The 14,924-nt window shown below is 45.5% G+C and overlaps 1 protein-coding gene across 2 annotated transcripts in view; it reads left to right on the forward strand.

The window, feature by feature from the left end:
- LOC121593737 (peroxidasin) overlaps window positions 1–14,924 on the forward strand; it is a 37,042-nt gene that overhangs the window by 11,067 nt on the left and 11,051 nt on the right. Inside the window, exons 3-8 of one of the 2 annotated variants that reach the window (XM_041916384.1) lie at window positions 2,827–3,042; window positions 3,562–3,633; window positions 7,187–7,425; window positions 8,085–8,471; window positions 8,552–8,737; window positions 10,207–10,395. In XM_041916384.1, the coding sequence (XP_041772318.1) occupies window positions 2,827–3,042; window positions 3,562–3,633; window positions 7,187–7,425; window positions 8,085–8,471; window positions 8,552–8,737; window positions 10,207–10,395 (1,289 nt within the window). The remainder of the gene's footprint in view (window positions 1–2,826; window positions 3,043–3,561; window positions 3,634–7,186; window positions 7,426–8,084; window positions 8,472–8,551; window positions 8,738–10,206; window positions 10,396–14,924) is intronic. The other variant, XM_041916385.1, reaches the window with a different exon arrangement.

Consider the following 14,924-nt stretch of genomic DNA (forward strand, 5'->3'; position numbering starts at 1 on the left):
CGGAGAAAAAGAAGCGAGGACACATATTCTTCACATCGACAGTCCCTCCTTTCTAACACAATAATAGCTCACAGCGCGAAACAAACGAACGTAGCGGAGAGTGTTCGAAAACTCATCCCTGCACCAGGCATAGTTCAACGACGGCAGATTATTGACGGCCATTGTGGGTAGTGGTAAAGTTCAGCACAGTGGAATAGTTTTTGGGGCACATTCGGGCTCTCAACAATTGTTTTGACTTTTGTGAAAGTTCTTTCAAGCGCAGGAATCTCCTTTTCGCAAGAGGAGTACGCCTCGGGAAGTGGTAGTATATTTGACTTGATTCGGCAAGACATCATAAAACACTTGGAATAAACTTTCCGCAAACTCGTCGTCCAGAGTGGTCTCTATTATTTTCCAAAAATCATAAGTTATTTTCTGATCAACTTTCACGTCTAGTGGGATCTGCCATCCCCAACGTATCCCCAACAAGCTCAAAACATTGGAAAAGGCAGGGCCACTTTGCTCGAATTGTTATTTTCACACCAACCGTTGCGTTTGACTTTTCGGGGAACGACTAATAAACTGGCTTGGTCGGAGCAACTGTCGGTCAAAAAGAATTTTTTTTTGTCTTTCTCCAACGTACCAAACGGGCAAACGGGAACGTCATTTTAGACAGGAATTTCAGGGCAAACTGATATTGCGTTTCAAGGAACGTGTGTTGTTTTGGTAGACGGCACGACGTGGTTATTCTTATTGTTTGTATATTGGATTGGAAATGAAATTTCAATCGGTAGCAGTTGGGGTTTAATCATAGATGTATTTCATGCTCACGACAAACTTTGGGACGAATTTGGGAAGGATCCATCCTCGAAATACTCGGAACAAACCGAATATTAGTTTTAAAACAATTACTTTGTGATGGTGATTGCATAACTTAAGGCGTATTTTAATGAAATTTCTCTTGCTATGCGCAGTTTCTTCATGTCATTGTAGCTTCAAGATCCTATCACAATATACAATACTAGATTTTGAAAAGGATCTCTTCTAAATACTTTCATTCCGATTGAATAATTACTCCGCATTCAACAGCAAAGGCGAATCCAAATCCGACTTTCCCACAAAGCAAGGGTTAAGAGGTACTGGTGGTATATTTTCTTATACCCAGTAAGTCCAATAAGCCATATTATTCAATCCAGCATTAAGAATGTATATCCCGTGGATAGCTGAAAGGATGCCTCCATCTAGACCACGTTTACAACCTTCAGTAGCAGTCAGAAACAGCAGCATTACGCTCAACTCTGTCCCTCAAAGCAAAACCGAAGTCAAACTACTTCAAGATGCTCGTAAGGCACAGAAAAGAGAGAGAGAGAGAGAAAAAACCTCATAAAACCGGCGTTCAGTTGTTGACCTGTGGAATGCCCCATTTCTTGTGCTGAACGGTTCCATGTGGACGGGAACCACTTTAAATAACGTTAGCGCGCTTAGATTTGTCCCTGCGCAGCACACGGGAGAGTTGGCAGATGAACGGAATGGATGGTAGGCTGGGGAGGCGAGTTGGCAAAACTTTTGCTCCCTAAAGAACGATCCATTTCGCTTGGTTTTGGATTTGTGTAGTCGTACGTTTTATTATGTGGCGTTGCTTTCATTCTTCCGCTGCTCCATTTCGTGAGTCGCACTCGCCTTCTTCTCGGTCTCTCTCTGTGTGTGTGTGTGTGTGTGTGTGTGTGTGTGTGTGTGTGTGTGTGTGTGTGTGTGTGAACGATGAAAATCTTAACTTTTTCGCTTTGCTTTTCAATTCCTACAAGCCCAGTGAACGGCCCTTTTTAGGGCGCACACGCTCACACACATACAGGGAGTTGCCCTTTTGTCAGCCTGCTCCAGCTGCCGTTCAACTTTTTCTCCTGCCACGAGAGAGCGGGCCAAAGAAATGAAAATATGAATATTTCGTTAGCAAAGTTAGATTTGCTTTTACTTACCGGTGATGCACAGACTCGCTCCGGTGCAAAACCCGAAGCCAGAATCATTTTTTTTTTCGTGAGATAAAGCAGGAGAATAGGAACCACGCAAAAAATAAAGGAGGGACTGTGTGAGAATGAGAATCAGTACACACACACACAACATCAACACGAACATCATCCCTTCAGTTTCAGTAGTAAGTTTGCCATGTCAGAAGGAGAAATAACGAAGGGCAAACGTCGGTGTGTGTGTGTGTGTTCTATTCAGGCTGCATTATTTTCCCATCTTCGCAAGATGATAGTCGCTTGACTTGATGTTGTTTGAATCGATCGTTTGCATTCGGAGCGGCAACGGTTTGTGAAGATTGCTTCGAATGCATGGGAGACAATCGGCACATAAATTTGCACCTGCGCTGATGACAGAAGCGAAATGTTCTGTGTCGAGCAGGGGAGATGCAATCTCATTTATTTCTGTTCCAATGAACTGGCACAAGTTGGCTTCGGGGTGCTATTGTATCTTCATTTGAATTTGTTTGAAATGTTTCGTACAGATAATCAATTTCGAGTTGAAATTATGATAATCTATTGAACACACTTGCATGCTTTGTTTTGTAAATTGCATACTTTTAGGCGTTTATATAATGCTTGTTCGTATTTTGCTTTTATTTGACACGACAAACTATACTTGAAATTCACATTTATGTCTGAATATTTATCAAAAACCTGCCCCAACGCTAACACAACTCTGAATATTAGAATATTTGTCTTATAGCACCAATGCAAAAAAATCCCACAGCTTCCACCCACCTTGAATCTCTAAAACGTAATCCATCCACCCACGACACAAAATGCTAATGATTGCAATTACCCATATTCTTTCTTTCACCCACAGCGATCTGCGGTACAATCACATCCGCGAGGTACCGACCGGTGCGTTCGACGGGCTGCAGCATTTGCATACGATCTTTCTTAACGAGAACCAGCTGACGAAAATCCACTCAGGTGCATTCCGGGACCTGCCATCGCTCAAGTATCTCTATCTCAACCGTAACCGAATCGGTACCATCGCCGCGGATGCATTCATCTCCTTGAGCCGGCTGCACAGCATGTAAGTACGCAAACATGGGCCGGGCTCGATCGATTTCTTAGCAGCGCTTCAAGCCGAGTGACACTCATCCCGTCCTTGGTTGATGAATTTTTCACTCCAACCACGCGCAAGTATGCCGGTTTGCTCAAATCTGCCCAAAAAAAAAAAAAGAAATTGCTGAAACGGAAATGAAAGGGCACGTTTTTGTCCCATCCTCGGTCGGTGAATGCGGTAACTGTGACGCGTCAACCAAAACGCGAGTGCTAGAAAACACACTCCGGTAGAGTCGAAACCGTCTGCCCCTTTTGCAGTAAGCCAGCATACTTGATGAACCACTGATTGCAAATCTATTCACCGGAGCGACGTTCTACAATTGCCTCTTATGGTTGGGATTTTTATTCTCTTTTCCATTCCATGTTCCGATGGGGGAAAATGGTTGCTGTCGTGCGCACAAAAATGCACCTTCCAAATGAATGTCGGTTTGTTGTGGTGGAATGCATCGAAAAACCAACCACCTACCAATGACAAACGCACTCACAGGTACTTACACTTCAACAACCTCAGCCGACTGGAACCACAAACCTTCAGCAATATGGCCTCGCTGGAACGACTGTAAGTATACCGAAAGGTGGAAGGAAGCGATTTTCTACGAAACGGCTGAACCGGTGCAGTGTGCAAATCAACCGGCTAGGCTCAATGGGATGGTGAAAATGGTAATTTTTCATCTCGTTCGAATGAGATTCGATTGCGTTGCTTGTTTTAGAGTGCTTTTGCTAACTTCGTTTATCGTTCGTAAGAATAGATCAGTGTTTTTGATCGACCACGAATAGGTCAAAGGTCGGGTTAGAGAAATCGTTTTAGATCCAGAGCTCGAGTTTTAATTACAGACTATAAAACAAAAATTTTTAGTCTTGTTGTGAATCGTTGGGATGCCATTTTTAATGTCAAAAGGCACATTTTCTCTCAACGCCTAGCGCCATAGAAAAGCACATTATGTTAGACCGCTCGCATTAAACTGTTATAAATGACGCTAATTATTTCTAATTACACTTGCGCAACAAAAACAATCTGACTGTGTGCAGCTAGAAAATACTCCAAATCCAATAATCACTCATTCCGTGTGCTACCAATTAAACAAAACTTTGAGTTCTGTTGGCAGAAATGGTAAGCAACGAATTCGGTGCTCAGCAATAATCCGCAAATATGAACCGCCGAAGCACGTGTTGTGAGCTCGCGCTCATTGCATAAATCTTGTTTCCGGATTAATTAATGTAACCATTGGGCGGATAGACCATAGAACGGAAGCACAGACTTTCCGCCCCGCTGTCGGATAATTAATATAACGATGTCCTGGGGTGTAAGAAGCATCAAAAAGGTACGAGACATTCTCCGCACGACATGGATGCGGGTGAATCTTTGCAGGGTGGTGCAGGCACCCTAGAACGGAACGGGGTGTGTCTTTCGATTGTCTGTTGCTTTAGGCAGTTGTGCAATTGCTACGGATCTTACCAAGGGGAGAGAAACGTCTTCAATTTGACACCTACTCCAAATTCCACGCACGAACTCTGGACGGTGGAAAATTAATTAATGAACTCAACCTTCATTTTCTGAGCAGCTTTCAAGTGCGTTCTTTATTTTGCTACCATTTGTATCCCCTCCTGTGCGTTCTCGGGTGTTGTTAGCATGTGTGCGTGTGACAATCACCTGATTGGAAACTGATTAGTTTGAAAGTAGTTTTTTCTTTCCACCGAGCAGAGCCACTCATTCTTCCACAACTTCAACCAACTTATGCCACTTATGCCCTACGGCGTACTTTCCTTGCTTCAACTCCTGCTCCATGCTCTCGGGAGGATAAAAGTTAATCTTTTAATGGCCTGTATCTGTTCTGATACTCTTGCTTGGCTGTTTCCTCTTTTGCTGAGGAAAGTTTTGCCCGGTTTTTTTAATTTAAACTAAGCGCCCCGGGTACTTTAATATTAACCATTTGATTAAAACCGGAAGAATGGCAGCGTCGGAAGCGATTCGTGTCTGCGCAACAACAGCAACAACAACAACAACAGCACACCAATCAGCCAGCGCAGAACGCTAGACGCTAGACACCAACTACATGGCCGCGCCCGAGGGCAGGTCGAAAGTGAACCGAACCCATCACAACCCGGTCGTGTCATGTTTCTTGGAAATGGAAGAAAGGGCCAGAAAGCCAGAAAAAGCTGGCTAAAGAACGTGATGTGGATGGTTTCGCCTTGTCACGGACTCATCGGTTGCCGTCGGGGTGTGAGTGACGATCGGTGACAACGACACTAGAGATGTGATGCTGTGGATGGTGTTGCATTGCTTCCTTCGCCATGGGACATGGGAAAGGATCGTTCGACGGGCAGGAAGGGTGCATGGCAACAATATCCGGTCGCATGTTCGCTGATTGTTATTGTTTGTGAAACGCGCAAAGAAAATGGAGAACGACATCGACAATACCTAGCGGATGTTGCTTTGATAGTTGTACTTCCGCTCATTTTGCTGGGCAGGAAGGGATGAATCTTAACGCTGCAAAGATTGGTAGAATATCCGAGCAAAACTGTGATTTTCTTGCTGTTTGTTTGAACACGCCGAGTGGAATAAGATACAAAAAAAATTGTAGCCGATGCAAAAGATCGATTGGAGATATGAACACAATCTATTGCAAAGAACGCTTTCCATGAAAGCTGAACCACTTTTGCAGCTAAAATGAACGATTTTTTCTTTGCAAAACTCTCTTTATTTTGTCTGGTACCTTCATTTTCAAAACAAAACACAAAAGACATCTCGATTGTCTGCTGGAGAGGAAAATAAATGAGCAAATACATACACAGACCTTTTCCTGGGAAAATGTCTACTTGAACGAAGCAGTGCAAAAAAATATGAAGAAAAATCATTCAAGATTTCAAATAAGTAGAAAAGAAAGAACACTTTCAAGAAGCAGGCCCTAAAAGGTTTAAGATTTTCCCATCCATTTTCCACGGAAATGATTGCCTCTGTAGACCTTACTCACGCAGAGCCTGACCAGCCGGGCCAGACTTTGGGTTCGGCGTTGCGCTTGTATTTGTTTTGCCTCTCGTCCAGAGCACAAATCGTCTTCGGTGCGCTCTGAAGACGTGAACGGCGAAGGCGGGCAATTAAAAGCAAACACACCCCGCCACGAGTGCGCGCCTTTACACCGTGCCCTTCGCGCCACGCCCAGCCTATCTATCGCAGCACTGGAAGAACGATATTTACTCCGTTTTTTTCCTGCCGCCCATGTTTGCTCCCGTCCTGTGTTTGAAGCGTGCTTCAAGTGCATGAACGTTTTATTCAGGAGTTTGTTTCGTTTTTGCAGTGTTTGCTTTGTACTGCTGGGAAAATGTTTTGAAACGACCCACTCTGCAGTGTTGTTACTATTTACAGCCTGTAATTGAAAATGTTAAACTAATCGACGCTAATTGACGCAGTAGTTTTGCGTTCAATCGAAACACCACTGAACCGCTGAAACTTTTCTGTTTTGCGGGTGCGATAACGAAATAATCACTTCAATTCGAGTAAAAAAGAAAATAAGTCTAAATAGTTGATAAAGAGTGTACAATAAGTTTGATGTAGCTTGAGGTATGCCTAACTTCAGGCGCTTTTATGAAGCATGACATCATCCGCCAGAGAAACGCCTAAAGTTATGCAATTTGTTTTCCACTTCCAAATGAGTGTCAATTTTGCCTTAGCATCGTTATCGCTTGCAAGGGTCGTTATCGCTCAGCATTCACAGTAGTAACAATTAAATTGGAAAGGCTCCACAATAATGACACCGTTTACTACGGGCGTTGTTTGTGTTTCTATCTCATGATTGCAAGACCATTAATTCTTCGCCTTAATTTTGCCACCCTTGTTTCAACACTCGAAAGCAAGCACAGGAAGTTGGTAAATTGTTTCTCCGTAGCGCGGAAAGCGAACCAAAACCGGCACGAAAATAATAGCGCGAGTTGATTTGCACCTGCACCGATCCAATCCCGTGGCCCGAAACCATCGACAGTCGCTTTCGGGACGATAAATATTGTGACAGCCTCTCGAGATAAACTGTTCCCGCTTTTAATGCTCATCGCACTTTGTCCACTCCGCCTCCAATAATCCCTCTCCCTCTCATCCCCCACCTCCCCCGAATCGACAGCTATTTGCACGGCAACCAAATTAAGACCATTCCGGAGGGAAGCTTCGTGCGGCTGCCGTCCCTGCGCCGGCTCCGGCTGGACGATAATGCGCTCGAGTGCGACTGCTCGCTGCTCTGGTTCGTTCGGACGATGCAGCAACCGAACCGGAAATCCCTGGTGGCCGGTGCAACCTGCGCCACGCCGCCCGCCCTCGAAGGTCAACCAATTAGCTCGATCACGGAGGAGGACTTCCACTGCGGTAAGTTGGATGGGGGAACACGGCAGGGCAGCCAAACGACTTTCGTTTTATTTTCTCGCTCCGGGTTTCTCGGTGATAAACAAAGTTTTTTGCGTGTCCGTGCCGTGTCGCTCGTTTGTGTGAATTTCCGCAGAAAAATGGAAATTAAAATGTGTCTCATTAGGAAGTTATTCAGCATTGTGTGGCCGGGGTTTCTGGGAGCTGCGAACGGGCGAGGCAGGATAAATAGTGCTAATAACTTGTTTGGCAACGACCGAGCACCTGTATTGACGTGAATGAGTTCATCATTAACCTAGTTTCTTGATTTGTGCTGCACTTGATTGTCGCGATTGTGCGAGGGCGAAGGTTCGGTGGGTAGAATCGGGGCTTTCGGCGATTTAGGATTGGCTCAGCACCTCCCGGTACTCGATCCGATCCGATGATATCATTTCATTTCCTGAAACTTATCCCACCCGAAAATCTGATTAGAGCCTGAGATCCGCCAAAAGCCCTCGAAAAGATGCCCCAAAAATGACCCAAGGATCCGAAATTCCGATTAAACCTTTCTGGATGCCCCAAACACCGCAGCAAAAGCGTCCCTTTTTCCATTGATCTAATGTTTTCTTTTTGTGTTCGGGTTCTCTCTCTCTCTGTACACTTCTCTCACCCCCTACCTGCAGCGAAACCGGAAATTGTCGTCCAGCCGAGGGACATCGAGATAAGCTACGGCCAGACGGCCGTATTCAGCTGCAAGGCATCGGGTGACCCACGGCCGGAAATTGTCTGGCTGCAGGAGGGCAGCCCGATCCGGTCGGAATCGGACGGCCGGATAACGCTACTGCCCGACGGGTCGCTGCGTATCGACGAGATTGTGCCGGCCGACGCCGGCCAGTACGCGTGCATCGCCCGCAACAGCCTGGGGGAGTCGCGGTCACGCACCGCCAGCCTGGCAGTCAACAACGAGGTGGTCGAAAGCGAGGCGGAAGCGCCCAAGTTCCTGCGCACACCGGCCGACCCGCTCGAGCTGCTCGAGGGCGAACCAATCGTGCTGGATTGTGTCGTTACCGGTAGGTCGTAGCTGCCCCGTACCGTATCTGCCCTTACCCAATTAGACCGTGTGTGTACGTTTGTGCGTTTCGCTTCGCAGGTGCCCCGACGCCGAGCATTCTGTGGAAATTCAATAACGAAAACATCCAGAACGGACGCATCAAGCTGTTTGGCAATGGTTCGCTGATTCTGCCCACCTCGACGCTCGATGACGGTGGCATCTATACCTGCTGTGCCGGGAACGCGCTCGGCAACATTTCGGTCAACGTGACGGTGCTGGTGAACGGTAAGTGGTGTGGACCCCCCCCCCCCGGGCAGCGCACTCCCCAGAGTGTACTAATTCCCAGCATCCAAACACCTGCGGTTTTTGGGGTCCGTGAATGGGCTTTGATTCGCCCTCGTCTTCTCGTGCCGCAGTGCCTCGTTGCTCATCGTACAATCTTCTTGGCGTGGACACCCAGCTCCGCTTTACGACTGACATCACTCTCAAGTGACGATAATCACGTTACAAAGGCAACTTTTTGAAGAGCGATAGCGTGGAGAACTCGCTGCTCGAAAGTGGAAAACAAATCGTTCCCACTTTGAGCAAACACCGCATCGGAAATGGAGCCGGAGGGGTTTCAGAATGCCACATGACAACTGGTGCGGAATGTTCAACCACTTCCGTGGTTCCGCTCGGTACGCGCGCACGCGTGTGTGTTTGTGTGTGTGTACTCTACATTGCGTTCAAGCATATCCGGCAGTGGGATTGGGGTAGCCCCCAAAAACCGAGCCCCGATGTTTAACTAAGCGTGCAAGACGTCTTTTGCTCGATTAAACAAATGTCTACCGCAAGTGTAATGGTTCGGTACTGTACCACGTGTGTGTGTGCGTATATGGGAGGGAGCATTTTCATCTCCATGACCGCCCAGCGCTTCGCCGTACTTTCGTCTCCGTGAGTGCTTGCGAAAACTTTTTCTCCGCAACCGTTTGCCGCCAGCACACATACCTGGTTACGTACCGGCGCGACATTATTCAAGACGCGGACGCAGGATTTGCTGGTGTCGAGTTTCAGCAGCTTACGCTCGGGAGTTAGCAGAACCATTCCGGGAACGCTTGGTGTATGTGGGGCTTGGTGTGCTTCACGAATGGAAATGAACTTCGGCGTAGGTGTACGATGTGAATGTCTGCTGCAGAGCTTGGCATTGTTTTTGCTGCTCAATGGTGTATGGATTCTAAGGAATGAACTTTATCTCGGGCCAGCACGTTAGTGGCATCGTGACCTTTACACCGAACTCCACAAGAATTAGGGATATTAAATTCTTCATTTCTCGAAAGTTGTTCAACAAGATAGTCATTTCATTTGCAATATGTTTGCCAGGAATTTTCATAACTTGCTTCACCATTGAAGGTCTCGCTTTCCTTCCCAACGCAGCTCTACCTCCCAATGGCCTGATCTTACCACCCCATTGCCTTGCGCTGTTCTACAAAAACCATCTTTTATCGCTTTCAACTCATCACCATCATGTCCAACTGCTGTTTTTGCTCTTCAAAAAGTGGATCACAACCAACAAAAAAAAAAAAAGAAAATACCATCCCGTTTTTACACACCATTCTGCACCTGTTAATTGCTTTCACATTCTTTCGAGCTGCAAACAAATGCAAACATTACACCATCCCGACCCTTCAGAAACCCATCCCACATCCTAACACCGAAAACATGATGCCCGGAATGCTAATGTAACCCCGTTTTCTTGCTAACACCACCACCACCAGCTCGCCCGCTTGAATCCACCAGCTCATCCACGGCAGCATCCGCATCGGCGTCCCCGGTACCGGCGACTGTAGCTATTCCAACGACCGCACAGCCACCGAGCAGTGCTACCCCGCTTTCGAAACCATCGCCCAAACCGACAGAGCTTAGCAATGCCATACCGGGGGATTCCGGGGCCGGAGAACATGAAGGTAAGTTGATCGTGTTGTGCAGGAATCGTTTTTAGACCACGAGTCAGGTAGATGGATGGCTCGTGATGTATTTAAATGATTTTTATTCACCCAAGCTGTATTATAAAGTGCATTGTTTGAAACACCCTTTCGAAAGCATGTACTTGAAACTAGCAATAAGAAAGAATAATTCAAACAGTAAGTTACTAATACTTAACAAAAATGCTTATAAACATTCATTATCATCGTTTTTATGCTAAATAAGCATCTCAAATTGCATACCAGCAGGCGTTTAGTACTAAGAATGATATAATGTGGTTTAAAACGCCTAACAGTATGCAATCTGCAGAACATTGATATTTAAAAGCATGAAAATTAGATCAAACACGTCTTTCTTCTGCTGCAAGTTCTGCTAAGGGCTTTGAAGTCCTTTCAAATATCCTTGATGCTGCAAACTACCTTTAGTATATGTATTTGAAGTTATACAATTGAAAACTATTCGTTCAAAACTCGTTTAATATCTAAACGATACATCAGTTTGGTTGATATATTGGTTTTTGGTTCATCTGATACGTTTTCAATCAATTCTACGCGAACTTTTCGAATACGTTTCAACCAGTCATGCTTTACTGGGTATTTGATGAGCTGTCACTAAATCCATTCCTGATGGGTCTGTGGTCAAATCGATTCCGCAAACAAAACGCATGTTGCGTACATATTTTTCATGCGTGTGGGAGTACATTTATCCTTACAAGCGTTTCAGAAAGCCAGTTGATTTGCATGAATGCGTTGCATGTGTGTGTAGGTGGTTGTGCGAGTGCTATGATTAATATGCCCGCAATCCAACGTCTGAAGCACATTCTCGAATGACTGCAGCGCAGTACCGTCTGCCATTTTCCACCTCCATTTGCTCATCGAAGCAAATGGACAAATCCTGACGAGCGTAATTTATACTCGAACGGATAAAGAGTGATTGATGGACGCTGACTGAGATGTTTATGATGTGTCATGCGTGCGTTGAGGGTAGGAATTCGTAACGCCATTTCCCATTCGGCATGATGCAGCAGACATCTGCTGTTAGTAACGCCAAGTGATGCAACTGATCAAGTCAACCGGCTAATGCGATTGCATTTGATCTTCGCGATTTGTCAGTATCATCATTGCAGTTGTGGGAAGGAAGAAGGATTCACCTAGGCTTACGAATAAACATATCAATAATTAACATTCATTTTAATTTGTAAATATTCAATTCATTACTACTTTTACGCGAAATCAATAATGAGATCAGGAAATACTCAGAATCCATACATATCAATCCATCTTCACATCACCAATAGCAAATTTGTTGCAACATTTCCAACAGCCAGCATACGAAGTGCATCTCTCATTAAATATATCTAGAACCGGAACAAGCGCCTGTCGTAATTTATCACCGTGTGCCCATCGGCGCTCCAAGCGCTGTTGTTCCGAAAAGCAAGCAATCCACCGTTGCTGATATTACCGTCTCTTTGTATATGTATCCGCTAGAGCCATACAAACTGTGTATACCTTTGCCCAGATTGAGGTTGCAGCGCTCTCAGAATTGCAGTCACAACTGCGGGTTGATGATGTTTGGTCGTCTACATAGGTTGACGTTGTGCGCTTGCTGTTGCGGGTCCGAAGAGCAACACGCACCCGATCGTATGCGAAACGTTGTTAGACAATTTACGATCCAGTTCCGAACGCAGTACCCAATCGATATTTAATTAAATGCATCCATCAACCGTTCGTCGCAAGCATTCGTTTCTATGGGGAATACGGCCGACAGTGCTGGACAGCGTCCGAAAGCTTCTGCATGGTGGGATGCAAACATTCCGGTTGCTTGCGGTACGTTTCTCCGAAATGTATCGCTTATTATGATGAGGGATGTAAATTTGTCGAAATGGATGTTTGCTTTTAGAAATGTTGAAATAGTGTTAGTATTACAGAGGTTGGACGTTGTTTAAGCAACATTATTTTTGGATGCCAAAAACAGCAATATTTTGGCTTTATTTTTATGTGCTATAAGGTAATTAAACACTGCATACCTTTAGGCGAAATATTTCAAGCGACAAACAAAACGCCCAAAGCTATGCAAATTCCATTACAAAATTGTCTCGTAACGCTGTAATAAGCTATTTTGTCGCTTTCGCCATGTCGCTTATCATCCACAACCATCGACAAAAACAATTTAAAAAAAAAGTCCAGCTTAAAGAGAATGAGACCAAAAATGTCTTCTGCATACTTTTATCCGCTTCTTTCATGCGATCTATTCAGCCAAAGCTGCTCATCAAAAATATATACCATGTTATGAAATTAAAAACAGGCCAAAAAAAGGCCTTGCCCCCTAGAGAGTAAGCAAGATGAGCGCAAAACGGTTTCGAAAACATGTCCGCCTTGTCAATGATGTTATTTGTTGTCGTCGATGATGAGGATGGCGCAAAAAAACACACTCATCGCCCTAACGAATAAAGTCATAAAAAAACATACAAACGGTTGATTTTGGATACGGGAAGGCCGAAAAAACTCACCGAACACGTAAAACAGATGATAAACATCACGTTGTCCGGTGTGTTAGCTAGCGTTTCGCCTTGAGCCACAGCGGTGTGGTGGCTCGCTTGATTGAAGGACAGCATCGGACTAGTTGACAGGGGATAGACATCATCGTTCGAGAGAAACTTTTTGTCCCCTTCGATCTGAGCGGTACCTCACAACTATTGCACAACGCTCAAAAACAACACCTCCTCAGTTGGGACATTGGTTTTGGGAGAGCTCAAAAAATAAATAACAAGCAGCGTCACAGTTTGCGGCCCTGCCGGCTGTGTGTCCGAGCGACATGCAAACGTCAATGGATTTTGCTATTTTTCCCGGACTGTGCAGCATTCCGTTCGGTTTCGGCAAAATTTGACGCATCCATTATCGAGAGTTTAATCAACGATCCGGTGGATAAACAGATTGTCACCATTCGGTGTGGCTTGCGGGGTAGGTGGATTTGAATGTTGTTTGGGTTTCGTATAGTTTTTTTTGTGTTCCGAGTTAGAATGCCAAATGCTCAAGAATCATGATAAGAGGGAAAGAGAAAGGGATATAGAGTGAGAGAGATACTGGTGCTGGTAGAATTACGCAGCAACGTTGAGCGCGATGACGAATCCCATGTGGAACACCAGCAAACTTGAACCGAATTGAAGCGAGTGGAAAGAAAAAATGGAGATGTCGGTGCATGTTGATCGTTGAAATTGCACTACTCAAACACAACATCACGGTCGTTAGGGTATCGTTTTCCGGGTGTTTGTTGTTGAGCTGAGTCTCTATTCCTGATTTGCAAAGCTTCTGGAAGGAGCAAAAAAAAACAAATCGATACGGAAACGTTTTGTAGGCCAGAGAACGTTAGATTCGATAAGGACAAAAAGCAGTCCATGCCTGACGCTGATTAACTCCGACCGACCGATTGGCAACAGGAGAAGGAAAAACACAGAACAAGCTTCTTGATACTTCCTATCGGGGTTTTTTTCTCATCGACCAAACAGAACTTGTAAACCATCCAATTCCGATACTGGTGATGGCTTTTTACCCGACCATATTCGGTCGGTGATTCAGATGACGGATGACACTCGACTTCCTCTCGGCTCACCATCAACTGCTGCCAATTATGAAGACGATGGGAGCGCTCTAGAATTCAATTCCGATTTCCCCGTTCCGTGCCAGACAAACAGTCAGACAGAGTACTTCCCTGTGCTGTGATGCGTTACGGGTGTCACCGCGTAACGACGCTTTCGAGTTGACGTTCATCTGGCATTCTGACGAGGTAGAACGTCGAGCTCTGAAGTCGTCCTCCAACGAAGCATCCATAATCAAGTGATTCCCGGTGGCGGTTCCCCGCCCCTGCCGCGTTGATGCTGATACTCGATAATCAGATTGACAAATTTCATGCCCCAGTAACATTCGTTCATCGGGAGGAAAGTTATGCCCAACCATGTCACCGAAGATGGTGCACCGAATGTGTGACCGAAATCTTGTACTCCAAACTAACTACCGCCGCGTTTGGAAAGTGTGGGTGTGGCTGAGTGACATTTCGATGAAAGATGCAATTTGAATTTCAAATAACGCCATTCGACAATCCAGACTTTCCCGAAGAAGTGAAACCCCTTTTGCGTGTCGTGCGAATGCTACCTTGTACCAGACGCCTTACGCTTATCAGTGCTGCGATGGATCTATCGCGGATGTGATACAGACGTGTTTTTTTTTCTCTCCCCCCTTTTGCTTTGCAGCGAGTTTTTCTTGCTCCCTGCAGCATACCTCATCTCACATGCAGTTAAATGCGCCTTGCTTGTCGGCAAAGGGTGCTCAATTCCCCCTAGTGATTCACCAATCCTTCACGTTCTAACGCATAGAACACAGACAGATACGGAGTACGCGTGCAAAAGATGCATGCCCTAACAGCCTCAACGCGTTCGGCATTCATTCACACCCAAATATCGCTGCGTGTTTGGCGATCGATTGAATGATCGATCGAATCGAACGAACCAACGGAC

Source organism: Anopheles merus, chromosome 2L (genome assembly GCF_017562075.2).
Source record: "Anopheles merus strain MAF chromosome 2L, AmerM5.1, whole genome shotgun sequence".
NCBI classification, from domain to species: domain Eukaryota; kingdom Metazoa; phylum Arthropoda; class Insecta; order Diptera; family Culicidae; genus Anopheles; species Anopheles merus.